The 25,694-nt window shown below is 42.5% G+C and overlaps 2 protein-coding genes across 3 annotated transcripts in view; one reads left to right on the top strand and one right to left on the bottom strand.

Moving 5' to 3' along the window:
• Nucleotides 1-6,917, top strand: part of ermp1 (endoplasmic reticulum metallopeptidase 1) — a 31,885-nt gene extending 24,968 nt beyond the window's left edge. The window contains exon 15 of the mRNA XM_084383559.1: nucleotides 577-6,917. Within this exon, the coding sequence (XP_084239685.1) occupies nucleotides 577-753 (177 nt within the window). The 3' untranslated portion in view covers nucleotides 754-6,917. The remainder of the gene's footprint in view (nucleotides 1-576) is intronic.
• Nucleotides 6,918-7,250: 333 nt separating this feature from the next.
• The window catches only part of ric1 (RIC1 homolog, RAB6A GEF complex partner 1), a 40,363-nt gene continuing 21,919 nt past the window's right edge, over nucleotides 7,251-25,694 (bottom strand). The window contains exons 4-27 of one of the 2 annotated variants that reach the window (XM_084383007.1): nucleotides 25,108-25,215; nucleotides 22,864-23,009; nucleotides 22,520-22,656; nucleotides 21,476-21,567; nucleotides 20,230-20,318; nucleotides 18,750-18,894; nucleotides 18,573-18,621; nucleotides 18,316-18,492; nucleotides 18,003-18,215; nucleotides 17,282-17,320; nucleotides 16,747-16,857; nucleotides 16,549-16,638; nucleotides 16,244-16,404; nucleotides 15,212-15,350; nucleotides 14,999-15,115; nucleotides 14,431-14,838; nucleotides 13,948-14,259; nucleotides 13,650-13,808; nucleotides 13,093-13,229; nucleotides 12,702-12,982; nucleotides 12,325-12,537; nucleotides 12,047-12,224; nucleotides 11,769-11,957; nucleotides 7,251-11,306 (exon numbers count right to left, since the gene is read on the bottom strand). In XM_084383007.1, coding sequence (XP_084239133.1) covers nucleotides 10,988-11,306; nucleotides 11,769-11,957; nucleotides 12,047-12,224; nucleotides 12,325-12,537; nucleotides 12,702-12,982; nucleotides 13,093-13,229; nucleotides 13,650-13,808; nucleotides 13,948-14,259; nucleotides 14,431-14,838; nucleotides 14,999-15,115; nucleotides 15,212-15,350; nucleotides 16,244-16,404; nucleotides 16,549-16,638; nucleotides 16,747-16,857; nucleotides 17,282-17,320; nucleotides 18,003-18,215; nucleotides 18,316-18,492; nucleotides 18,573-18,621; nucleotides 18,750-18,894; nucleotides 20,230-20,318; nucleotides 21,476-21,567; nucleotides 22,520-22,656; nucleotides 22,864-23,009; nucleotides 25,108-25,215 — 4,009 coding nt within the window. In that variant the 3' untranslated portion in view covers nucleotides 7,251-10,987. The remainder of the gene's footprint in view (nucleotides 11,307-11,768; nucleotides 11,958-12,046; nucleotides 12,225-12,324; nucleotides 12,538-12,701; nucleotides 12,983-13,092; nucleotides 13,230-13,649; nucleotides 13,809-13,947; nucleotides 14,260-14,430; nucleotides 14,839-14,998; nucleotides 15,116-15,211; nucleotides 15,351-16,243; nucleotides 16,405-16,548; nucleotides 16,639-16,746; nucleotides 16,858-17,281; nucleotides 17,321-18,002; nucleotides 18,216-18,315; nucleotides 18,493-18,572; nucleotides 18,622-18,749; nucleotides 18,895-20,229; nucleotides 20,319-21,475; nucleotides 21,568-22,519; nucleotides 22,657-22,863; nucleotides 23,010-25,107; nucleotides 25,216-25,694) is intronic. The other variant, XM_084383008.1, reaches the window with a different exon arrangement.

The following is a 25,694-nucleotide window of genomic DNA, read 5'->3' as shown; positions in this document are numbered from 1 at the left end:
CCTGTCTCCAGTCTTAATGCTAAGCTAAGCTAGCTCCAACTTCATATTCAGCATATAAATATGAGAGTGGTATCAAGCTTTACATCTAACCGTCGGCAAGAAAATATCTCCAAACATGTGTAACTGTTCCTTTAAGGGTGCTGTCCTTGCCCATAATCTAACATAAATCTTTAGATACTGCTGCACCTTTGACAGCCTGGAGTCCATCTTGGTATCCAGACAGATGCTGCTGATGTTTTTTTTTATGTCATTCTTTTCATTCCTCACATATCCAGATTTCTGCCAACCATCACCTCAGGGCCTCAGTCAGTGATTGTTTGCAGGAGATAAGCTCCTTAACAGGCCACAGTTGCACTATGTCATGTGAAAACCATTAAACTCCAATTTTAGAGATCAGCATTTTTTGAATTGCTTTAACGATTGCATGGGTTGAAACCAACTCTATGACCTCAAGAATCGTAAGCATAAGCTAAAACACATGCGGCGTAGTAAATATGAGGTGGTTTTTCTTGGATAAAAACTGCTGCTCTGGTTCTCTTCTGCTCATGGTTTTCTTTCTTTCTCTCCCTCTACCAGCCTCCCAGGGACCCGGACCCATCAGGCCCCGAGGGGATGATCTCCGTCGCAATCTCCGGCCACTATTTCTTTGGACAAGACCAGAGGACTGCTCAACTGGAGGAAATCCTCCGCAGGTTCCCCACGTGGGCTTTTCCTTCGTCTTGGGTCAGCACCTACGACATGTACCGATACTGAGGACGCCGAACATCAACAGAGGCTGACGCCGACTAGAGCCGAGGGCTGCAGGGGGCCCACGAGACAGACGAGACAGACTTCAAGGAACAATACTGAGGACCAGCCCTGCCGCCTTTTCACTCTGACACAAACACTCTCTAACACATGCTCACGCTCCCTCCCAGCCTGCCTGAGAGACCCCCATCACTGTGTCAGTAGGTTTAGTAGCTAACCGAGCAGGAAGAGGCACGCTGAGATGTAGCGGAGGTAAGCTGATGGGTCAGCTTACAGACTGACTAACTCACCCTCCGGCGCACCAGCCACCGCAAGCCTCGTGCTCACTCCTGGGTTAGTGAAACGAAGGGGTTAAGATCTTTTTTTTTTTTTTTTTACTCGATCTGTCGTGCCTTTGCTTTTACTCAGTCCATCTCACCCCCCTCCTCATGTTCCCTCTTGCTCACTTCCTCCCGTTCTTTGTCTCTCATGCTCTTCCTGAATGAATAACGTCGCATGGCTGCCTCCCCTGCTCTCTCTCCACCGGCAAACCACTCGAGTAGATGCGTCTCTGGCTTCCCCTGCAAAAACAACACAACCACTGTCTGTACTGTCTGTAGGTGTAGTAACATAAGGACGGGTCTGTTTGGGAAGGGAAACAAAGACCTGTTTTTGTTTGACTAGAACTGGAAACTTTGACACTTTGAAAGTCGCTTTTCATTAACGCGCACTTGGTTTCGATATGAGCAAATAGTTTTTTGTTTTAGCTAATCAGTTAACGGCGAGATTGCTCATTATTATCGCTCACAAACACCACTGTTTTGCAGCAGATTGTACCTCCGCATTTCAATGAGGAATGCCAACACTCTGGTTTAGTTGTCAGAGAATCTGGCATGCAGATGCAGAAAACTGTACCTGTGAAATGAAAACAGCTGGCTCAAATCAAAATGTCAAGGTGTCCTTTAGCAGACGTAGCTTCCCTGAAGATTTCGTCTTTGACGTCTTTGAGGAGGTTTTTTTAGTTTTCGACCTGATGTGTTCAAGCAGTGGCGTACTTTAGGTTTTGGGCTTGATGAGATTCACAGGAAACTTGTGTCAGTCTAAATGTCCTATTACTCCCTGAGCCTTGAGGGTGACTGGGTGGACAACCAGCAATGCAACTCCACACTGATTAACAGCATCAGTGTCAGTTAGCTTGTTTCATGTCTCACGTGGAAGTGTTGATTATGGACATTTGCTGTTACTATAATAGCATTTGTACTCGGTTTCAGACTTGACTTCTGCCCTGAGCTGTCTCCAGCAGCACCAGTGAATCTTTTAGTAATGAAAAGGAAGTAGAGCTGTAGTGCCTGCTTAATATTGGATTAATTGTTTTAATTATTTTTCAAGCAACCGCTGGTTCCAGTTCCTCAAACGTGAGGATTTTCCACTTTTCTTTGTTATGTGTGATAGCAAAGGAAATATCTTTTACGAGACTTGTGAGTCTACATTTGTGCAAATGTATTTAAAAAAACTAATCAATATAACAACAAAACAAAATACCTAATGCTTTACTTTATGGGTCCGTTATTTCCTGTAAATAAAAACTGCAGTCTAGTAATAATCATATGTAACATAGAGGCCGTGTTCAGTTGCTATAACAGTAAGTTTCTAGCTGCTGATGCACACATGTTAAATTAGTCTACAGGCAGGCATCCAATCCAAAACACATGGAGAAAAAGGTTTCCAATAACAAATAAATAAATATTTTACTTTTTTTTAAAAGTAAAGACAAATTTCCCTTTTAATTAGTACAAAAAAAAAGATGTAAATGAAAACATCAGCTGATTTTCAACTGGATAACCGGATGCATCGTGCTCAACTTTGGTGCTGCTGCGGACAGCTCATAGTGTCAGCTGCTGTCCACTCGTTTTTGTGGCGTGTGTTGCTAATATTTTACTGCATCTTTTATTGTCTAGAGCCCAAGTATCACAACCACGACCCAGTTAATATGACCGGTCTTTCATGTCTAAGACTCCAGGCGCCATCATCAGTCGTGGCCGGGTTATACTAGAACTGGGGAGTCGCTGTGTTGTTAAATACGGGGACAAAAGCTCACATTTTCAGACAGACTTTCAGTCTGTCCTGCAGGAAATTCATAGAGCTGCATCAAAATGGTTGCGCAAAAATTGAAAAAAGAGTGAGAGAAGTTTGATCCCTTGCTCCTTTCTCACCTCCACACAGCTGGTGAGTCAGGGTGTGAATGTCGGGTTGTTGGTTTAAAAGTCATAGAAATGTGATGTCGGACCTCCGTCCGAGTATACCGGCCCCTTCAGTGTCACCACTACCTCCACAATGACCACACTTTGGTGTTCAACGCCAAGATAACAGTTACTAACGTTCTTGAATGTTGTTGGAAAGATTTAAACTGTTAAGATAATTAATATTAAAGAGAGAGACGTTGTTGTGATGGGTCATAATGCGTTATTGTGTTTGTCTGTGGGCTACCTCTGTTTTCTGTGAACAAAGTGGAGATTTAGAAATGTATCTGAAAAGGTTTGTTATCAAAGAATCAGAGCGAGCGTCCCCTCCCTGCCTTCAGTCCCACTCTCTGATGAAATCTGTTGAAAGAGGCGGTTTGACTCTTCCGATGCGTTAAGAATTAAAGGAGATCGTTTTATTTGCACTCGGGAGATCGGCTGAGCAAAACTCGTCTCTCGTCCACTTTGCGTCGCGCCCGGTGACGTGCCGTCGTCGCGATCCGCGTTGTCTCGTTCAGCTTCAGTCACACGAAAAATGAAGAAATGCTGACATGAAGGAGGCCTTAACATTTTGCTTCCAAAGACGCACAAAATGTTTACTGTAGTGGACACAAACGTCTCAGTGGTCTTAAAAAGCTATCAGGTGCTGCACTGTACAGAGTTTTTATGTTCCTGAAGTGTCGTCTGTTGGAAAGTTTGAAACTTTAAATCCATCGCAGCCTTTAACAGCACTTGGCGAGTTGAAAACAGATTGTCCCACTATGCTCCTTTTTGTTTATGCACGATCTCACCAAAAGGCCGTCTCAGTAGCTGTTCTGGAGCTTTTGATTGTACCAAATGATCTTCCTCAGCAGATAGTAGTTTGTTCTGACTTCTCGTCGGCTTAAAAGTTAAAAATTCATTCTTTTAGCCCTTTTTATGAGATCAAGAGTGACATCTGTGTAAGCAGACATGAACATGAGGTACATGAGACCATGCGATACAGTTGAAAGCTCCGGAGCAAATCAATCAGACATCTGCTGTTATGAATTTGACTTTGACTATAAATAAGACATTGAATTTATTTGGCTGCTGAGGTTGTTGGTAAATAATGTAGAGATTTTATACTTATAGTTCATCTTAAAGGACCAATCTTGTTTTTTTTGTAAATTATAGCCATTTACAATAGATCATACATAGCTCACCTGCTGTAACCTTTATTCAAACAGTGAAAGCAGCCACACTGTTCGTAAGGAGACGAAAAGAGGAACAACAGCTGCCTGCTGCTGGAAAAATAAATGGAAAGTAGTTGGTTGTAAATGTGCTAAAAGACGAGAGGGGGAAAACACCAGTATGGTCCTTTAATAAATTTGATAATTTCTTCGTCCTTAACAGATGCTGCTGCATTAACTCTGCACATTTTAGTAATGGAGTCCTTCACTCTGCACAGTTGGCCAGGTGTGTCCTGCACTGTGATCGATCAGCACGATCACCTCGCTGAGGTTTGAACTTGCATTGTGTTTCAAGGAACACTTGGAAATTCAGTCATTATTTACTCACCCCCATGCCGAGAGGAAGTCGGGTGAAGTTTCGTAGTTCACAAAACATTTCCGGAGCTTCAGATGGGGACTTGTTTTAAAACGTAAAAAAGAAAACAACTGAAGAAAGAGGCTCCATACAGCTTGCTCTGTGTTCTCCAAGCCTCTGGAAGCCAAATTGATTAGAAGCCTGTCTGAAGTTGGCACGTGAGCTTGAACGCTCATAAATTTGCACCATGAATCTTTGGACGCTGATCGCCTGGTGAAAAGCGTTCACTTCACGATGCAGATGAAGAGCAGTTCGCCACAGCTATAGTCTTTCTTGTAGTGGATAGTCTGTGGAAAGTCACTGATACATCCTGCGTTGATGAACGCACACAACGACTCGCACATTTCTCTCTGTTGCAGCATCCAGGAAAAGGAAACACTAAAACCATTACTTTATATATTAGCACAGTTGAAAGAAGCTTGAAGATGCAAAGTTAGATTTGACGGAGCTCTCTCGGTTGTGTGTGACGCAGAGATCGCACTTTCTCATTGATCTAGGCCAGTGGAGCTCGTGCACCCACTTCAGAAAAGCGTGCTAATGTATTTAGCCTAGCAGCTACAATTAAGATTTTGGCTTAAAAGGGTTAAATAATGTCTTTTTTAAAATCAATTTGGGATCTCGAGGCTTCTGGAGATTTGGATTACACTGGACAAGCTGTATGGAGCCATTTTATTTATTTTTCGGTTGTTTTTTTTTACATTTTGAAACAAGTCCCCATCTGCCTCAGTTCAGGAGAATGCTGCAACGCTGTTTTGCTGTGAAGCTCCAGAGACGTTCTGTGGATTACCAAAGCTTCACTTGACTTCTCGTTCGCACAAGGGTAAGTAGATAATGACTGAATTGTTTTATTTTTGGGTGAACTGTTACTTTAAGTTCAGTAGCGTCTGTTGGTTAATCCACACCACTGGAGCAGGAACTGATGTGGTTTTCTTTCTGGCTGACTCAGACACGTCACACTGTTAACCCAGTCTGATCAGCACAGCAGTGCTCAGACATCAGAACCATGAATGTGCTTTTTTTTTTTTTTCTTCTCACAAATGAGTTTTTACTTTTACTGTGGACAGCGAGAAGTGAGCCAGGCTGCTGAAATGTATCCTGTCATGTTGTCCTTTTGACTTAACGTCTAACGATGAGAACCTGCAAATAACAAGCCGATACTACAGCTGATATAAGCCATGTGTTTGCCAAGAAGACCTCTAGCGAACACACATTTTGTTCATCAGTGTGTAGATGTCTGTCAGTGCTGAAGAAGATCTTAAATCTGTTTTAATGAAAGTTGTGTCTATGGGAGAAAAAAAAAGCTTTATTAACAATTTATAAGAATATTTTTCTAAAATTCTGTTGTAAAGGTGTTTGATGTTTTTGTTCAAGGCTAAAGGAAAGCGTGGACACAGAAGTGAGTGAGTTTATTCAACTGGCTCATATTTCTGACCACCAACAGCGTCAGAGATTCAGGTTGTGGAAGAAATCTGAACGTTTTGTGAATAGCTCTAACATAAAATGGGATGATGAATAACAAGAGGTGTGTTTTGTTTTATACACGGCAAGGAAACACGGGAGGAACTGCTGTAAATGTGGGACGGAGCCGGGAGATGTTTGGCGTAAACGCTGTGCAATGGTTCGTCCTGCGCCCACTGTCAGAGTAAAGCACAGTGCTGCTAGAGAGCTTAACGTAGAGAAAACAAACCTCCTGTTGGGACAAAGTGAATTTAAAGTCACTTTGTGAGAGAATCTAACGTATTAATGTGGCTCAGCTTGGACTGAGAGGCTGACCAAGCGCTGCACAGTGTGTGTTGTTGTTGTCGTCGTTCAGTGTAAACTCACACTTGGATGTAGCTTTACATCACATCTAACAGTCAGTCAATGAAAATCTAACCATTGTTCACACAGATGTCCATATCATTTTAACCTCTTCTGGGATACACGTTGAAATGTCTTAATGCCTGTTGTTGACGGATGTTCTTTTATTTTTTATAAATGTTGTAACGGTTTTGTTATCGTTACCTGAACTGTGTTTTCTCTTTCTCAAACATCTTGCCTTCTTCTCTAACGGTTCAGTTTTTGTTCTTAAATTTAAATTAAGTTGTTTTGTTTTTTTTTTATTTTAAACAAGACTGATCATTTTCTTATTTTCTGTGATTGATTTGACACTTTTAAATTAACTGTAACAGTTTCTCCTTTTGAACTGCTGTTTTGCTTTTTTTTTTTAACTGCATATTTGTTTGTTAGTTGGAATTAAGTGATTGATACGTTGATCATGTTGCTATTGGGATTGATCTGGTTACAGGGTATCCATCTATTGAATGGACGGGATGATTTTACATTATGCAAAAAGCTTGAATTAAATTAGCACTTGTACAGCAATTAAAATACTTATTACGTTAACGTATGGTGTGTTATCCTCTGTTTACTTCCCGTGTCAGCAGATTATGGTTGCAACGGTGCGAGATGTCACAGTACGATAACTGTCTCATGGTACGGTAGCACACAAATCGTTATCAGTAGGGCTGTATATCGTTATCGTTAAAAATTTCGGATCTGCATCAAAAGTTAGTGGGGTCTATTCTCGGCTGAGACCAATCTACTGTCCAGGTTTTGTGGAAATCCATTCAGTAGTTTTTGTGTAATCCTGCTGACAAACCAACCAACCAACATACGGACACAGGTGAAAACATAACCTCCTTGACAGAGCAGCTGAACTCAATGAAGCAAACGAACCATTTTTAAAAATAATTTATTGGTCTTTATGTACAAGGAAAAAAATGAAGTAGAAAACCAAACATGAGTAGAAAAGGCAAATGTACAAGAGAGTATCTTTACACTGCATTGAGGATGTTTGCTGCTCCTGGCTTAGAAATAAAACGTAACTCTGAGTCAGGAAACAGGCAATACTTTTACAACTGTACACAGGAGGGAGGGAGGGAGCGCCGACACACCTGACCGACCGACCGACCAACCAACCGCTCCTCGCCAACAGAGAAGAAAACCAGAAAACATCTGCAATATTCATTTCCGTAGGAAATTGTCTCGTATGCCGTCAGCATTATTTTGAAGCATCGATGTTTCCGATGAGAGGGGTGGGGGGGTACAGGGATGTGTGTTTGTTTGTGTGTGTGAGGCTTTTTTCCCCCTCTGCATAATGAGTCAAATGAAGCAACCAGTTAAAACAGAAGGCCTCTGGACGTAAAGTCTTTGGTTCATCGTGTTACCGTTTTCAAGTCAAGTAAAGCGTACAGCGCAGCAGCGTAGTGTAGCTGTAGGCTTGTTCAGAGTGGATGGTGCAACAGGATTTGTGTTGACGACAGTACATCAGCGACAGCAACACTGTGCCGCGTAGTCATTTTGCCCTTTTTATGAAGAGTGAGTGTTCTGACCATACAGGCAATTCGTAAAACAGAAACCTTGAAGAATAATTTTCAACCACACCCGACTCATCTTGTACACACCGACGAGGGAGCGAGAAACTATAAAATATGATTTGGTCTATCATGAAAAGTCAAAGCAAACAGCTGGAGGGGGGGACACAAAAGAAGTACATTAAAAATAAAGCTGAGTAACATTTCAATACATTGCACAATATAATACTGACATATCCGCGATGAACCTTTTAGTGCTTGTGGTAGAGAGCCAATACGCTTCTTTGATCAACTTAAAAGGGGAGAAAAGTTTGTCGTCAGTCATAAAAACAAACCGAGCATCGATTCACTAATTACCACTCATATATAATGCCAATAAATAATTGTAATAATGATGAATAATACAATTAAAACAAATCGCACGTGATGAAAGTCACCAAACATGTCAATACAATGTGGTACACGCACTCAGAAATCCACACAGGAGCACACGTTAAGCGGTTCAGGGATGCGATATGAACATTGAACTGGACGAAATATATCAGTCCTTATCGGATGACGAGGGTCACGTCACACGTCACACAACCACAGCCGAGGACACGTCTCATCCTCGCTTTTAAAATGATACTGATGCGTCACCGTTAACACTACTGAGGGAGGAGTCAAACGACGCTCTTTGAACAAGGGATAGGTACAAAGTCTTCAGAGCAGGATGGCTTTGCTGATGATAGGAAACACATTTTGAATCTATTAAAAAAGGGACAGTTCACCCCAAAATCATTTATATATATTTTTTCCTCTTAGCTGTAGTGCTATTTATCCATCTAGACAGGTTTGGTGTGAGCTGCTGGGATTTGGAGGTACCAGCTGTAGAGATGTCTGCCTTCTCTTGAATAAAAGTTCAAAACGCGAACAAAAATATATTTGAAGACCTCATCGACTTTCTTTTTGCTGAACTACACCTGCCATCCGCATCTCCTTGCAGAAGGAGAATCTAACTTCCAGTTTAGCGACCGGTCAACTTGAATAGGGATAAAGTGATATAATCATGCGGCTCTTCTAGACTGAATCAATCAAATTTGGGTAGTGAAATAACTAATTTTGCAGGAGTTGTTACGATAAACAAAATAAATATATATATCCACCGTTTTACAGCCGCTTCTTTCACAATGTAAGCTGACGGTGTAATAACATTTGGCCACTATGTAAGTTGGCTTCAAAGCCTGGCGCTTTTCCTGAGGGTTTTGGTTATAGTTCAGCTACGAAGGACGCCTTTAATGTTTACATCCTGTGCTGTCACGAGCACTCATCCATGAGCAGATGCACACTTCCTTCTGCATGGTGATAACGTTTTCCAAGTGTAGTTCGGTAGAAAGAAAACAGTTTCTACATGAAACCGCTCACAACAAGGTCTGCGGATTACATCGAGCAACTCTGCAACTCACAACAAAACAATCTAGATGGATAAATAGCACTTCAAGTAAGAGTAAAAAATACATGTATTTGGTTTTGGGGTGAACTGTCCCTTTATAAAGAAGAGTAAAACACAAATGTGTGTTTAAAAGCTGGATAAAGCATCACATGATTTGGTATTTATAGTTTCGCCCAAACCCTTCGCTGCACTACCGCCTTAAATCTGCTCACTGATCTGACTCGACGTCTTAAATGAGGACCACGCTCTCCTTCGACGTTTGGGTAGTCACGGGGCAACGGTGCATAAAAGATACATGAACAGAGGTACTGATCAGTGGTTAGAAACTAGTCTGCACTCGCAACAGTGGATTCTTCTCAGAGATCGTTTTCTTAGAAATCTTAAGGTCGTCACTTCTCAAGAATTACATAGAATTCATACCGTGAGTGTTGTTTTTTTTTTTACAGGGAGGGACAAAGTGTAATTGATAGAAAAATAATGTTATCTTGTACACTGTTACATTATCGAAAAAGGTATCACAAAATATTTTAAAATCATATGAGGTATGAAAGTGTGAAACACCTCTCGTGCACACAAACAGACCTGCACACTTACTGACACACTTCAGTGCATCTTTGAAATGGTTCATGACAGGAGCTTTGTTCTACATTTTGCTTAGCGACGTAGCATGACGCTGTGATCAAACGCACCCAGGTCTTCTGTCTTTCAACTGATTCTTACGCTGCTTGCATCAAACCAAAGGAAACAATGGAGCTTTTTTTTGTCTGGACAGTGAAAAAAAGAACACACAATTCAAAGTCTCCAGTTGCACTTGATTGAGTGCCAAAGAAAAGCTAAACACACATAAAATGTCTTGGAATAGGAAAAAAGAAAAGGAAAAAAAGCCTGGTGCTTTCCTGTGCTGATCTACAGCTTCCAAACACCACAACCTGATGGATTAATGCACAAACTGACATATGCGGCCTTTTGTACAATCTAAGAATCCATCTGCTATTGACGATTTGGCTTCTTGGGACAACGTCAAATGTTCGGGGCTTCCAGTTTAGCCAGCAGAATAGAGATGGATGTAAAAAGGCCAATAAAGGCTAATAAATCTTTGTCAGACGATAGCTGATGGGTTCAGAGATTGCATTTCAGCCAATGCGTTCCTCCTCTTTTGCTCTCCACACGGACTGTTCACCTGCCTGCAACCACATCTCGCTCAAATGTGATCGGTCCGTACTACTTAGACCACAAATGGAAACCAGAACGCTTCCGCTAACAAAATCTCGTCCCTCACCTACAGATTCTGCGTTCATGTGCAGATATCTGTTTATAGAGATCAACTTTTATCCAACAGCACATTTTGGTAAAATGAGGCTGTTAAGAACCAATCAGACCGAACCCTGTCTCTGGTTGTGCTGCGATGCCTTTGTGCCAGTCGGGCTCGTCTGTCACTCAGTATCCACAGGGCTTCTAGTCAACACAACGGGCTAATCTGAAGAGTGGATAATACTGACTGAAGTAAGAACTTGCAGGAGAGGTACTTTCTGTGCACACACACATACGCAGGCACACACACGCACACAGAGGCGCACACACACAAAAAAAGTCTATTTCAAGCCACTGCTGCTGCTGCTTCCTCCTCTCTCTCCATCCAGGTTAGAGCTCAGAGGAGGCTCCTGGCTTCAGGACAAGGTGCAGTCGTAGGCTCCCTCCTCCTCTAACTGCTCCTCTGTCTGTTCAGGTGGACAGTCCTCAGAGGGGGGACGGGAAAATCCTCCTGCAGGTTCAAGGGAGGGCAGGGCGAGGCCCAGCGGAGCCGCTACACCTCTACTGTCCTCTGCCCGAGGCAATGCAGCACCTCCCAGCCCTTCGGAGGCACCGAGCTTGGAGCTCTGGCTGGAGGGCTGGAAGGCCTCAGGCTGCACTTGCTCGCCTGCAGCTGAATCCATCAGCAGCTGCAGCTGCGGCTGGATCAGGTTGAGAAATGGTTTGTATCCCAGGCTGGAAAAAAGATGAGAGGCGGAGGAGAGAAAGAGGTTAGCGTGACATATAATTACATTTTTTAAATTAAAGTATTTGAAGAGTTTACAGTCAAAGCTGAGTATGTTCCATCACATAAAATTAAAATCAAGTATATTCTGATTAAAAAAAAACTGCAGTTTTTAACAAGTTATATATGTAGACTATGGACTGGTAACACTGTTGATCACCCTCTTTGGTACTTCTTTTTAATTACAACCTAAATTGGCTCTTCATCAGCTACATTTCTTATCAGGTACAGAGGTATCTGAGGTCCCTGATTTTGGCTAAAAGTTTTGGATTTCAGCATGAGGACACAATGTGCATGCATCTTGCACAATATGTAATATAAATCCTTCTTAAATGATCAAAAGCTAATTAACAGAACTGAAAGAGACAAGCAGGAGCAGTAAAACATCTGTTCAGGTCATGTGCTACACCCACCAGTCAGTGGAGGCCCATCCGTCGACAGCCAATAAGCCGCTTCGTACACTCTGCACAGTTTCTTGAGGCACCTCTGGACTGTCCAGGAAGCTGATCACCTGCTTTATGACGTTGGCATCCCGCAGGATCAAACCGATCACTACGCACCACTCGAGACAGCCCGCCTCCATGAACACATGAAGGAGATACCTGAAAGGCACAGAGACCACAGCTGTTAAATACCGGCCTTGGTTTTACATCGACTGCAGTGGAATCGTGGAAGTGAGGCTGTATCTCACCTGAGCTGCACCTGTGACTTGTGCGGGCCTTTGTTGGCCAGCTCCATGGAGATGTGCTCCAACTCGGCCTGGCTCAGGCTCAGGGTGGAGGAGTTCTCGTCGACCATCGTCCAATCACCATCCACCACTGAGCTGGTCTCTGTCAAGTCTGTGGCCGAGCCGACACTGTACTCTTCCACTAGAGGGGTGAGAAATGACAGAATGTGAAAGCAGAAAGAGAAGACCATGGTAACATATGTTAAAAGTGTGACCGGGATTAACTGTCTGAGCCTTATTACCTTTGTTGGTGAGCAGGGAGAGGAATGCATCATGTGTCTGCGGTGAGTGTTGGTTGGAGTGAGCAGACGAGGCCGTGTCCATGTCTTTGGCGCCCTGCCCAAGCCTGTCCAGCCAGGCGTGGCTGTTGGGAGCTGCCTGAGGGGGCACTGTGTCCATGTCGCTGTTCAACAGACTGTCAGCTGACTGCGATTTCAAGAGCCGTGTACTCAGCACTTTGCATAACAACAGAAAAAATAAAATGAGCATGACATACTGGGATAGCACGGTAGCCGAGAATGGCCAATGGCTGCAATTATTTTATATTTTAATACCGTTATTTCGAGGTCATGAGTTCTGCTTCGTTACCCCATCACCTCGAGATAACAGAGCCACTCACCTGTGCGACACCGTCCGTTCTTCAGGGGCGAGCTGAGGCTTCCCACGGGGATTACAGGGAAGGGCCAGAGAAAATCCTTATGGAGTCTCTTCAACGCCAAAACAAAATCCTCGACGCGGGCCACGCGGTTCCGTTCGCGACACAACCAGCCGATGAGTTCGAAGCCCAGCTGCGCGGAGAAGCATCCCAGGTCACGGAGGCGTACCTGCTCCAGGAGGTGGCGGGCGTGACGCCAGAGCATCATGTCGATATACATGTTCTCTGCACACTCCACATCCCGACTGAGAGGAGGAGGGAGAGACCGAGAAAGTGGAAACATTTGAACAAAACATAACACAAGAACTCACAATCAAAGTTACTGTATATACAATACGTGTGTGTGTGTGCATACCCTTTAACGGAGGGTCCAGAGGGCATACTGAAGGTCTTCTGCAGGTTGAACTTGCCCGTAGTGATGGAGTCTGCAGACTGCGACAAACTGATGCTACGATTTCTGAAGAACTCAAAACCCCCTGTTGAGCTGGGTTCCTAAAGACAGAGACACACAGTTCATTCTTGCATATTGACAATTTAATGTTTGTGGGTGCAAAGCATGATGGGGTTTAAGATTTGTAATTTACACACATTTCTTGGTCTTCCAGCAGGAATTTTCACGTCAGATGGATAACAAATTAATTTATAATTTTATACCATATTATTGGCGCACACAGATTTTTTTTTCGTTCACACTGAGCCAACCAAAGCAGATTTTCTGAGAAAACTCTCCAATGGTGACAGATTTGAAAATCACATTTTTGTCCAGTGTGGATGGATGAAAACCTTAAAGAAATGGGTTTAGTATTCAACATGTAAAAAAGTCCCTTTTCCTGATATCTATAGACAGCGCTTAAGAAAAATGGCCAACAAAGGAAATAAAAAAGTGTGTTGAAATCATCTAAAACTCTTTACCTGAGTGGTGGGTGTTGGGGGCGGAGTCTCCATCTCCCCGGAGCCGATGGCTTTGAGGAATCGGATCATGTGCCGACAGAGGTCCCACTTGCCCTGCTCGAGCGCTGTGTTGAAGAGCAGAGTGGCGTGTTGTCTGCTCACTGCTGGAACCTCCATATTCTTTACAGGAGGTATTGAACAGAAGAAGAGATGGAAGGAGACCGAGTGAGCATTTTGTGATATTATGACACCCTAAACAGATTAAGTTAGGTACACACAGGTTTCTATATTTATGTTGATAATCTCAGTCTGTCACTACCTGCAATATAATCAGATAGGAAGCTGCTGTGTCCAGGTCTTGAGCCATGAGACACTCCTCAAACAGATCTTTGGGGTTTCCCACGGCAGCGAACAGGTAGTTCCACAGGGCGTACTCTGTCTTCCTGGCACAGTGGACGATGGTCTGCAGGAAGAGGGGGAACTCTGTGATAAACTTGGCCACGGTGGGCAGCAGAGGGTCGGGAATGGGCTCCCGGGACGTTGCCTCTTCTTCAAGCACAACATGCACCATCAGCTCCATGACGTGAGGGAAGTAGGGGAGGGAGGCACATGACTGAGCCAGCATCAAAGCCTGTGGGAAGAGCGGAAAGAACAGACTCAGTTTACGTATTTTGTGAGTGTGCAAACAACCAGAGACCTCACAATATAATTCAGATTCAAGTTTCTGTTATTATTATTATTATTAATTATCAACAGCATTCTTTTACTAAGCTGGCATGATGAGACAGGGTTCTCCACAAACCTGTTCGCCTAAGTTTCGAACCAGCAGCTGCCTCAGGATGTGATGGAGGTAGATCTGGGAGGTTCTCTCCACGGTGCAGTAGGGGAACAGCGCCTCCAGTGGCTCAGAGGATCCCTGAAGCCCGTCATAGAGCACAGTCTCATTGGTCGCCCCCAGTACCAGGGCGTCCTCGAACAGCACGGCCAGAGGGTAGATGTTGATGTGGAAGGGCAGCATGATGCGTCTGGAGAGGAAGGAGTGGGGCTTGCGGTGGTCTCGTGGAAACAGCGGCAGCCAGACTTTCATGCCTGCCTCACCACAGGACAACCACAGGGCCTCCAGGAGGTGGCGCTTCTTCCTGTTGGTGCGACAGGTGGTCCACACATTCTCCACACACTGGGCCAGCACTACCGGAGGACAAAATGGTAGCTAGGGGAGAGAGAGTTACAGGGATTTATTCATAAAAATGTAACACACAACATACACTTAACATGCTGCTTTGGTTATTTAAGACCTGTAGAAGACTCACTTTAAATATTATAACTCCAACAGTCACATCCTTAAAGTTTTGGTTACTGTTCGGACTTACCAGCTTCTTGTTGTTGGCAGGCGTCTCCTTCTCTCGTACCTGTGGCCCTGAACGGTCCCTCTGCAACATGATCAACTGGCCAGCCAGATTCAACATGATGCTCTCTGCCATGCAAGCCTGACATGGACACAAAACAGAAAACAGAAATGCACATGCTGCTATAGAGACTGTACAGTTCAGCGTGTCTTGTTGTTGTTGTTGTCTTCCTGTTACCTGCTGCGGGGCTTTCAACGTGATGCCAGTCTCTGTGCGCACTGAGGTGAGTGTGACAGAGACCACGAGGGCAGGGTGAGGGATGTAGCGAGACATTGACACCTCCTGCAACAATTCCACGTTGGCTGTCGGGTTTGGACTGGAAGATCAAGTAGAGATAAACGTATTGTTGGTCAGAATCATGACTTTCAGGTTAAAAGTAATGCACAGAAAATAAATGCATTAAAAACAAAGACAAAACTTGGAGGACTTGCTGAAAAAGCTTTTAGTATCAGAGGCAAAACTTCCAATGTTCTGAAATGCTGGCAAAGTTCCCTGATTAAATCAACTCAGTGTAAATTTAATCGGGAAGTCATTGAAAAATAAGAAAGGTCACTAAAATATTGAAGTAATCTGAACTACATTTAAGGTCCCGAGGCTGTTCTAACACTCTTCATTAAAACCAACATGTAGTTCGCGACAGGCGTAAAGCTGAGGCCCAGTTCTGTCATGTGATGGGTTTTAGGTCAATAGCTTCTACTCAAAGCCTCTTTTCCCAAGGGAAAATGTGGCTGAGTAACTCTATTACTTAACACTATTATGACTACTGGTGCCAAGGACTTCCCTTGTGCTGGAGTGTGTGAAAGGATGAAAATGCAGGGTTTGAACAGCTTCTTCATAGTAAAATTCAAGCACTTTTCAAGCACTTTCAAGGTACCTTAATTAACACTTACCAGACTCTTGAAGCCTTTGTCATCACATCTAAATTGTTATTATAAATGCAATTTCAAAAAGTTTATAGAACTCTGCACCCACAGCAAACAATGTTTTTTGTCACTTGGTTTAATTTACCAGCCATTCATATCAACTTCCATTAAATGTTTTTGATCACGTTTACTTGGTTCATCCACATAAAAAAAGGATATATTTGGACAGATAAAGGCCTGTTTGCCAGAATGCAGGAGGATAACCTCGGGATGAGATTAATGTCAAATATGTGATAGTGCTATGAAGATCTGAACTCAAGACTGGAGGTGTAACACGGGAGCCCACCTGTCACTCCTCCTCTCTATACTGTAGAGGCAGATGGAGCAGTCAGCTCTGAACAGGATGACCATGTCTCTGAAGACGTTGAGCAGCAGAGTGTCTGAGTGCAGCTTGGTGACAGATGCAAAGGCATTGTCCAGGTTGGTTGAGCGTTGATAAAGCCTCAACTGGTACCGAACAGAGGGAGAACAGAGGGAAATGTTGTTAGAGACTAACACAAATAGAATCAGGCAGAATTAAACAGAAATAGTGGGATTGATGAGAAACAATAACACAAAACAATAGTGAATTTACTGGTGCTTCAGTCCCACCTGCTCTTGCTGGTCTATGAAATTGTAACAGGCCACCACCACAAAGTCGTTCCACCAAGCCAAACCTCCCGTCACTGTCATGTTCTGCTCCTGGGGGGAAGGAAAATGAAAAACACTTTCCAGTCACCAGCTCTTGTGCTGAAGCCATTTACAGTGTTACATTTTGATATTTATCTTTCAGTTAACAACATCACATACCTGAGTGATATTTCCAAACAGCTTCCATTTCCTTGTGAATAAGGAGTAATGTGCAAAGCCCCGCCTCCCTGCTACAGCCATGCACTGGCCTGCTGTGTCTATGGCTGCAAACTGTCAACACACACAGGTGATCATCAGGCAAACAATATAATATCATGTATTGACACAGAATACAAGCACAAACACAAAGCTAAAGGCAGTTTTATTGACATGATAATTGACACACTAGACAAGTCAAGTATGTTTGCAAAGTCGTCCGTCATAAAAATGGGACGGGAGCTACATTACTGCTTTGTAAACTCAGGCACATCGCAGCTTCTAGTGTCTGAGCACACATGTGATGATAAGGGTAAAATAACCTGCTGGTGGAGCGGAAGCATCTGTGTCATACAGATAGCATCACATTCAAACCAGAAAGTTCAGAAGTTTAACACTAATGAGGGAATATTAAAGTCAATTTAATTTCTGTGACTAAAATGCTATTCAAACTTGACTAGGTGGAAAAAATGACAAACAAACACATTCCCACACTTACCCGTATAGGCCAGTTGCTCTCTAGGTATGTGCTGTGAATCTAGAGGAATACAAAAATACAGTGAGAAATACAAGATAATCATTTATACTTAATATCCATTTAACTATATACACACACAGGCAAATATCAAGAGACTTGTTGAATAAAGCTCCCTGGTGATGTGACCATTAATACTATCAACTACTTCTTTGAATCTGTCAGCATCAACATAAGGTTTTATGATCCAGAAAAGACTACTAAGCCTGTGGAGTAGTTTGCAGAGACAAGGAATACTACTATTACTATATATACTATTCTGATAATTGAGTCATTATTTAGCATAAATATCAAACATTTGCTGTTTCCATTTGATGCTTCTCAAATATTTTTGTATAGCTTTAGACTTTTCCTGGACCATATACAACATTTGATTTGTTTTGAAGACATCACTTTGGCCTGTAGGAAATATATAGGGTATTTTTACTGTATGTTGCACAAACCAAATTATTAATTTATAATAAATTATAAAGAAAATTGGCAGATCAACTAATAATAAAAACAATGATTTTCTGCAGTCCTTTAAGCCTCTGTTGCTGTTTCTACAAGGATGTCCTGACACTGCAAGCCTCTTTGTGCCACACCGACAACATTTTGAACATGTGACCACCAAGAACTACTTGAAAACTCCCTTCATCATTACATGAAGCACACCTAACCAGCTGTGATGACTGTGCATCCTTACCTGGACCACGTGCCAGTGCTTGTGTCCCAGTAAAGTGCTGAGTCCCTGAGAGAGAGAGGAGTCGGGGTTGGGGGGATGGTGCAGTGGGCTGCCTTCGCGCAGGTGTAAGTGTGTGTGCGGGTGTGTGTCAGAGGTGCTGTTGACCTGCGTGGTGTCACCACAGGTCAGGTAGAGGCGGTCTTCACCGTGGAGCAACACCTGCTCCTGGTTACTCTGTGCAGCGGAGAGAGGAGCAAACAGAGCATAAAATGATTAGTGTGTTTGTGTGTGTGCGAATTTGTGTATTCATAAAAGTGACTATGTTTCATCTCACCGTGCAGGGGTTGACTGTGAGGGCACTCTTGATGAAGTGGAACTGTAATATTCCAGCCTGCAGGGAGGAGTGAGGTGGTGGGACCATCTCCTCCTCTTCTTGCTGCTGCTCCTCCTGCTTTCTCCTCTCCTGTTTGTTCGGGAGCACCCACAGGTGGTAGCCCTCTGCTCCCCAGCTCTGGAAAAGGCCAGTCGGTCAGTATAATGGCTCCAAAAATACATTTTTACAGTAGCACAAAATTGGATAAAGTAACTCACCATAGAGCTGATTTTAATAGGCTCCTTCTTGGTACCATCAGAACGATACCTGAGGGGAGGACACAAAATACAAACATAAAAAAAAAAAAGATAAAAAAGAAAGAAAAAGGTTAACATGATTGTCCATTAAATGAAGCGTGTGTGAGTGCATTTTTGTTCGTGTGCGTGTACACCTACGCAAAGTCCTCTCCCAGAGTGCAGATGAGGTGAGCTCCAAAGACACTCCACAGCGATAGGCCGCCACACTCCCACGTAACCATGGCAACGCTGTAGTCAGGTGACCAGCAGATCAGCTTGACTGGGCCCGTCTTGTTATAGATGTCTGACAAGGCAAAGAAAGTTATTCAGAAGAGTGTAGTTATAGTTGGTTTTGTGAATGGTGCATTCGAGGTATTCTAATTATTGAGATATATTCTCATATTTGATAATGAGTCACATTATATTCTACGCTTTTTTAAAATCAAACAACCATTTCAGGGTAAAGAATAAATCGTGACATACTCTGTTTTTGACTGTTTCCATCTTCAGTGATGCAGTGAGCTCTTAAATGTTTAGTCTTTGATTTCAAACTTAATAAGGAGCAAAAGCTCTGAAGGGAACCAAATGAGCAAATAGTTTTGACATGCGGTCATTACCCTTCATCCTCCTGCATGCAACTAACAAAATAACTGCTTTTTTTCACATGAATCAAGACTTTCTAGGGCATGACTTCCTGATGAAAAACAACTTGATTCACACAGGATTTATTTTTGGACTGAGAAATAAGTAAAGAATAATTACTAATATCATCCCTGTTGGAGTACGGCACTTGTTTTTGTATGAGACAAAATAATCTTGTGTATTGCCTCAGTGTATTTGAGACTATGCCAGGTGTCCTAATAATAGTAGTAACATCTTCATTGCACAGACAACAGAGAAACATTGGTTTCTGCAGGGTTTTTTAATTTAGTATTTTTAATATCACAGAGAAGCAATAACATCCCTGTTTCACAATCATTCTGGCCAAAGTATAAAAGGTACAATGGAAAACCAGCAGGGACGATGTGGCCTGTAATCCTTTACAGGCGATCACATTTTTTCTTACATTCCAAGCAGATGAAATGAGTAATTTCAACCATTAAAAGTTTCTTCTAAAATCATCACTAGGACACCATGAGACAATGAACCCCCTATAGCTACTTTAGCTTGCAGTGTTGACAGTACTTGCTATAGGTCTGATGGTGCTTATTGAAACTCCACAAAAAGGGCCACTCGGGGCATAAAAAACTGCTACAACAATCCCATTTTTAGTTTAAAGGAGGCTTAAATCAGATACTTAACATTTTATAACAAATATTAGTTCCTATTGCAGTAAAATGGAAAATATTTAAGATTTTTATAAATTTAATTGAGGACTTTTTAATGTGTCCTAAGAAAATTTTTTGATGGATTCTTAGAGTGGTGATGGGTCTAGATAGCAGTTCCCCACTAGGTGGAGCTGTGGCTTCAGGAGAGATTAAAGGAGTCCGACTAAAACAGATGTGAACTGACGGGAAACACAATTATGTGCACCCAAGAGAGAGACAGCTGAAGGAATGCAAGTTATCTCAACGAGGAATTTGTGCGGGGATATGACACAGAGAGATGAAGAGAGAGATGGTGAGCATGCGGGTGATACCTGGGTAGTGTTTTGGGGTGAGTTCCAGTTTGTGTGAGAGCTGCATGGATCCTGTCGTGGTGTCGATCATGTAGACCAGCACTGAGCCGCTGGAATGAAAACAGACGCACTTTAACAGCCAAGTATGAGGAGTGTAGTAGCACACATAATTTAGTGTAAGTGACCTGCGGTTGTAACTTTGGACAAATAGCTCTGAGCTACACTTCTGTGCTTTGAACTACTCCTTTGTATGCATGACTTTGTAGGTGACTGCACATTCACATGAACATACACATGCAAATACATCTAAACCAACAACAAAATCAAGGTTATTATTATATTATTATTATTATATTGTGTTGTGTGTGGTTGCAATTGATTAATCACAGAGGAAATCTATTTTCCTTCAGATACTGCCTACTGACATTTCAGTTAACCTTTTAATATCTCTGTGATCTACATCAGAGTAACAATCACTTTACAAATAAATGTTCAAAAGCCTCCGATGGAGATGTTTAACAAGGTCACGCAACACTGCGTATCCTCTTCCAACAGTAAGACAATTTTAGGCTCCACTTGCTTTTAATTTCTGCAAAGGACTGTTTGAGCAATACTTACTCTAATCTACTACAAGGAACTCACTGCTTTGTTTCAGTGCTGTAACATACCACCAGACGACAGAGCAGCTTCTTTCCTCAGAATGTAAGATTCCTCAAAACAAAAGGTTTAATTTTATGACCTTGAAGTTAGAATCCGACCCAGTGATAGGGATTAAGAATGGCTATAATAGTTGTACGGAAATAGCCAATCTTCTCGCTAATGGTCTTGTTTACTTACATAGGTTATAAAAAGGCATCAGTATTAAACTGAGCCCATTTCATAACCAGTCTAAAGTACCTAAAGAACACTAACATTGTGTGTGTGTGTGTGTGTGTCCATGTCGTTTCAGTGAGCTACAAAACACAGAAAAGCTTGTACAAAAAAAATGAAGAAGGAGAGTGTGGCGCAACAAGGAAGACAAATTCCTGCCAACCTGGTAGATTGCACAAGCACACACTAGGTAGCTCTCCGTAAACACAAACTGACAGATTCTCACACTGGACACACACAAACCACACATGGACAACAATCAATCTCTGTAACACACAGATGCAAACAAACACATACCCAAGTTTTCTTCCAATCACTGTAATGTAAAGACACGGGCAGAGAGAGAGAGAGAGAGAGAGCGAGAGAGAGAGAGAGAGAGAGAGTTGTGGGCGCCTACCTGGCACAGCCAAAGGCCATCAGTCTGTATTTGTTGTTGACAGCCACGCAGGTGCCATCAGTCACGTCTGCTGCCCAGACGCCCTGCAGCTGCTGCGAACACACACACACACACACACACACGGACACACACAAGAGTAACCTTTATTAATCACAAATAACTGAATGTGTGTATGAAATCATGAGAGCGTTGTTTAACTGCAATTTCCTTAAAACACAGCCCTTATGTTCAACATTTTAAAGACACGTTATCAGCAGACTGCTTGGTCACGATTTTGATTGAACATTTTATATCTAGACACATTCATATATTGATGGTGACCTCAACACCCACTTTCCGATTTCAATAACAGGATTTCTCGCCAAAATTTTAGAACAACTCCTTACTGGTGAGCTCATCTCGCCCATTTGGATGTGAAAACAGATCTTTTACCGATGCAGTCATTATAACTCTGTTTAAATCCTGCCAAGTTTAGCAATAGCTGCAAGCCATGTATTGAATCATATTATCATGAAAAAAAGACAATTATAAAAAAAATAACACTGGGGTGCCTTATTTATAAAATCTGAAAACCTGTTGACCTGAACAAGTTGCATCATAGGTTTGGATGATTGTTCTCTCTAAATGGTTCTGTGTGAGGAAAACTGCAGTTGCTCATGTTTTTAAACTAAAATGAACTGATGTCATCACTCATGTGCATGTTGATGACATAAACTGGTGTAACGGCTGTCTGCAAGTCTTGTAAGGTAGACTGTCATCAGCTTTAAATGCTATATATATATTATACATTTTTCATAATCTGGGCAGGGGTGTTGTGGTGTACCACTTTTGATAATCACAATGACATTTTCAGAATGAAATTTTGTTATTGCTGTATTAATAAACATGATAATATTGTGTAAATTGTCTGATCTGTTGTTTTCTTTTGTTTTTGAAAATCTGATATTGTGACAACCTAAATCTGGGTTTGGATTGAGTGTAAGCTCTTTAGTTAACTGTGTGCGTGTTTTAACCTCAGCAGTGTGTCTGTGAGTATATCCTTACATCTGCAGTGATGGTGTTGCTGAGCGGTGTGATAAAGCCCAGGCGTCCGTCACTCAGTACCACAGCAAAGCCGTCCAGGGTCACACAATACTCCATACAACGGATATACACTCCTTCCAGGTCCAGGGAGGGACCACCTATGCACACACATACAGAGGCTGAAGTATTCAATGCAACAAAAAGACTCAATCTGGAGCTGAAGTCGAGCCAAACATGGAGAAAAAATTTATTTTTTATGATTTTTTTAAAAAGAGAGTCCAACTTTTTATTTATAATTTATTTCCCAACATTAGGAGGTGACTGAAAACTTCTTTTTACACAACTAGGATCAAGTCTTCTCTAACCTCGAGCAGACTGCAGGTCTAGAGAGAAGGGGATTGTAGTGAGGCAGATGGCCTTGCGTCCATTGCTGCCTAGCCCGTCCCAGTGCAGCACGTGGAGGTAGCCGTCTGCAGTGCACACCAATAAGTCCTCCTGGAGGGACTGAAGACTGGTGGGAAAAAAGCAGAAGTTCAGGAATGAGCATTGAGGTTCAAAAGAAAAGGATAAAAATGTGGAGGAGGTAGTAAAAGAAAACAGGCAGGGGTGGTAGGTAGGAAGGTTAGGGAAGGGTGGGAACGAGATAACAAACGGCAGAGTGTTAGAAAACAGTGAACTAGTCATCATCCAGCTGTGCCCTCTGAGTGAAACTTTTACTGGCCAGCTGTGATGAGGCCACATAGATGCCCGTGCCAACTCTCACTGTCTTCTAATACACAAAGGAACAAACAACAGTGTGTTTGTGTGTGTGTGAAGCGCTTCATTGTCTCCTATGAGTATGAGCAATAGCACGCTGGGACAACCAAGAGAAAGCAGTAGTCAGAAAGAGAGAAATAACAGGAAGTTAAGCGCAGAGGACTTTGGCTGTGGAGGAGGCGAAGTCTTCTACTGTAGTTGCACAGCAGGAGACACCCACTCATCTCCTGCACAATCAAGCTGCGCCTGCAAAATGCCAACAGAGCGCTCTCATTCAGATGACTACCCCATAATCTCCATCGAGCCGAGACAGCGGAGGAGATGTGACGGATAAACACAAGGACATGAAAGACGGAGACAATATAAACACCAGATAAACAAAAATACGAACAAAAAGAAAGTCGAGCAGAAGGCTGGCGGAGTGACGGTTCTCATCACTCAGCAAACAAAGACGTCAAGTTGGATGTGAGGATGTGAGGGAGATAACAGGGAAGGTGAAAATGTTGTTTGATCTATAAAATGGCAAGAAATGGTGAAAAAGGTTGATCCGTGTTCCCAAAGCCAAAGATGACGTCCTCAAATATGTTGTTTTGTCCACAATCCAAAGATATTCAGTTTGTTGTCATAGAGGAGGAAAGAAAGCTAAAATCGGAGAGTTTGAACTCAAATCAGTTAACAAAATAGTTGAAGATTAATTTGGGAGTCGATAACACATTGATTAATCAAATAATTGTTGCAGCACTGTAGTAAACCGTGGCTTTTATCCAACAGACTCCCGTGTGAGGTCAGGAATTCCAAACAGGCAAAACGCATCGAAAGCATCTGAACACGGTCTCAATACTGACCCCAAAATGTATGAGGCTGATTTGAATGCTCCAGGCAACACTGAAGCTAACACTGAAATCAAAAATGTTCCTTCTGTCATCCCTTCCTTTCATCAATCATCACTAAACCCTTCCACCCACCTCTATTAATCTGTCCATCACTCGTCTCTCTCAACACCCTCCTCCATCTCTGCAGATTCATGTATTTCTCTGAGCAGGCCTCTCTGTTTACAACTGACAACAGTGGAGGAGCTCAGCTTCTCGTCACACCTCAGCCATCTATTGCTGCCAATGCTGACTTTCCATGAGAGGAAAAAGGGACATTTTTTTAAGGACACCACGTCCTTCACAGCTCAAACTGCGAGGCAGTCAAAATGACTTAAAAGCAGTATAGTACACATACATTCACAATGAATGATTATTTCACTTTGTCACACTAAATTAGATGTTATTGTTCTATAAAGAACTCAAATAATACTTTGGAAGGGTGACAAATGAAAGTAAAACAAAGAAGTTAAAAAGAAGTTTAATGTTTGAAAATGTGTCAAGTGTCTGTAAGTACACTTGGCATCCAACAAAGCCCAGCTGAGCCACCAAACCTTTTTTCAAACAAGCCATTTATTATGAAATTAATGTAGTTACAATTTCAAGTAGTTCCAAGCACTTTATCCAAAATCCAAGCACTTTTTTAAACCTTGAAAAGACCACATTAAAAATGAAGCATTTTCTAGGATTTCCAGCACCTGCTTTAACCCTGTTCCAAGCTTAATGAGAGGCACATTGCCCGTGTGTAATTTACAAGACTTTACATTAGTTTTTTGAAATGAGAAGAAACTTTCTGTGCATGAAAATGTACAGTGGTGAAAAACAACATAAAAAAAGCATATAACCAGCACGTGTGTGTGCCTCTGCCTGTGTAAAAAATGAGCTGCTATCTGCACGAAGAAGAGACAGACAGGCAGACACAACAGAGAGAAACATAAAGAGACACAGAGAAAGAGATTAAAGTACAATAAGACTTCATCCTACCTGGTGATGGGGGCCTCCAGATCCACAGGCTTCTTCATCTCTAAAGACAGAGCGGGGGCACATTGCTCCTCCTTATAACCCGGCGTCACTTTCACACGAGTGCTTCCTCTGTGCAAACACATAAACACATTAACACAAATACAGATATTAGTTTCACTAATGTGTCTGGCAACATGTTTTAACTCAGAGCTGAAAAAGAGCACTGAATAGGCCCTGACTTGTCCCGACCTCTGCTGGTATGCTGTGAAGAATGTGAAACACACACATCTACACACTCACACACACACACACACACACACACACTAGACACAATGCCTTACAAGCACCACACACACACATGCAAGACATGGAGTATACAAAGCACAGAAACGGAAGGATTAGTGAAAGAAGAGAGAAAAACATGCGACACCCCTGTGTGCATACTTTAGTGTGCTTTTGGACGAGGGCTCTTTGGAAAGCCTCACAGTCCCATAGTTTTGGAATGAGATATTCACTCATCACGTATGGCTGTTATGTTGGGGCGTCAATAGACTTTTGACCGTGTAGTGAACCTGTCACAGTGAAAATTCAGTGGTAGAAAATTTCCC

The sequence above is a fragment of the Pagrus pagrus genome, assembly GCF_965226575.1.
Source record: "Pagrus pagrus genome assembly, chromosome: 19".
Classification (NCBI taxonomy): Eukaryota; Metazoa; Chordata; class Actinopteri; order Spariformes; family Sparidae; genus Pagrus; species Pagrus pagrus.
This window is presented reverse-complemented; position numbering and strand designations above follow the sequence as displayed.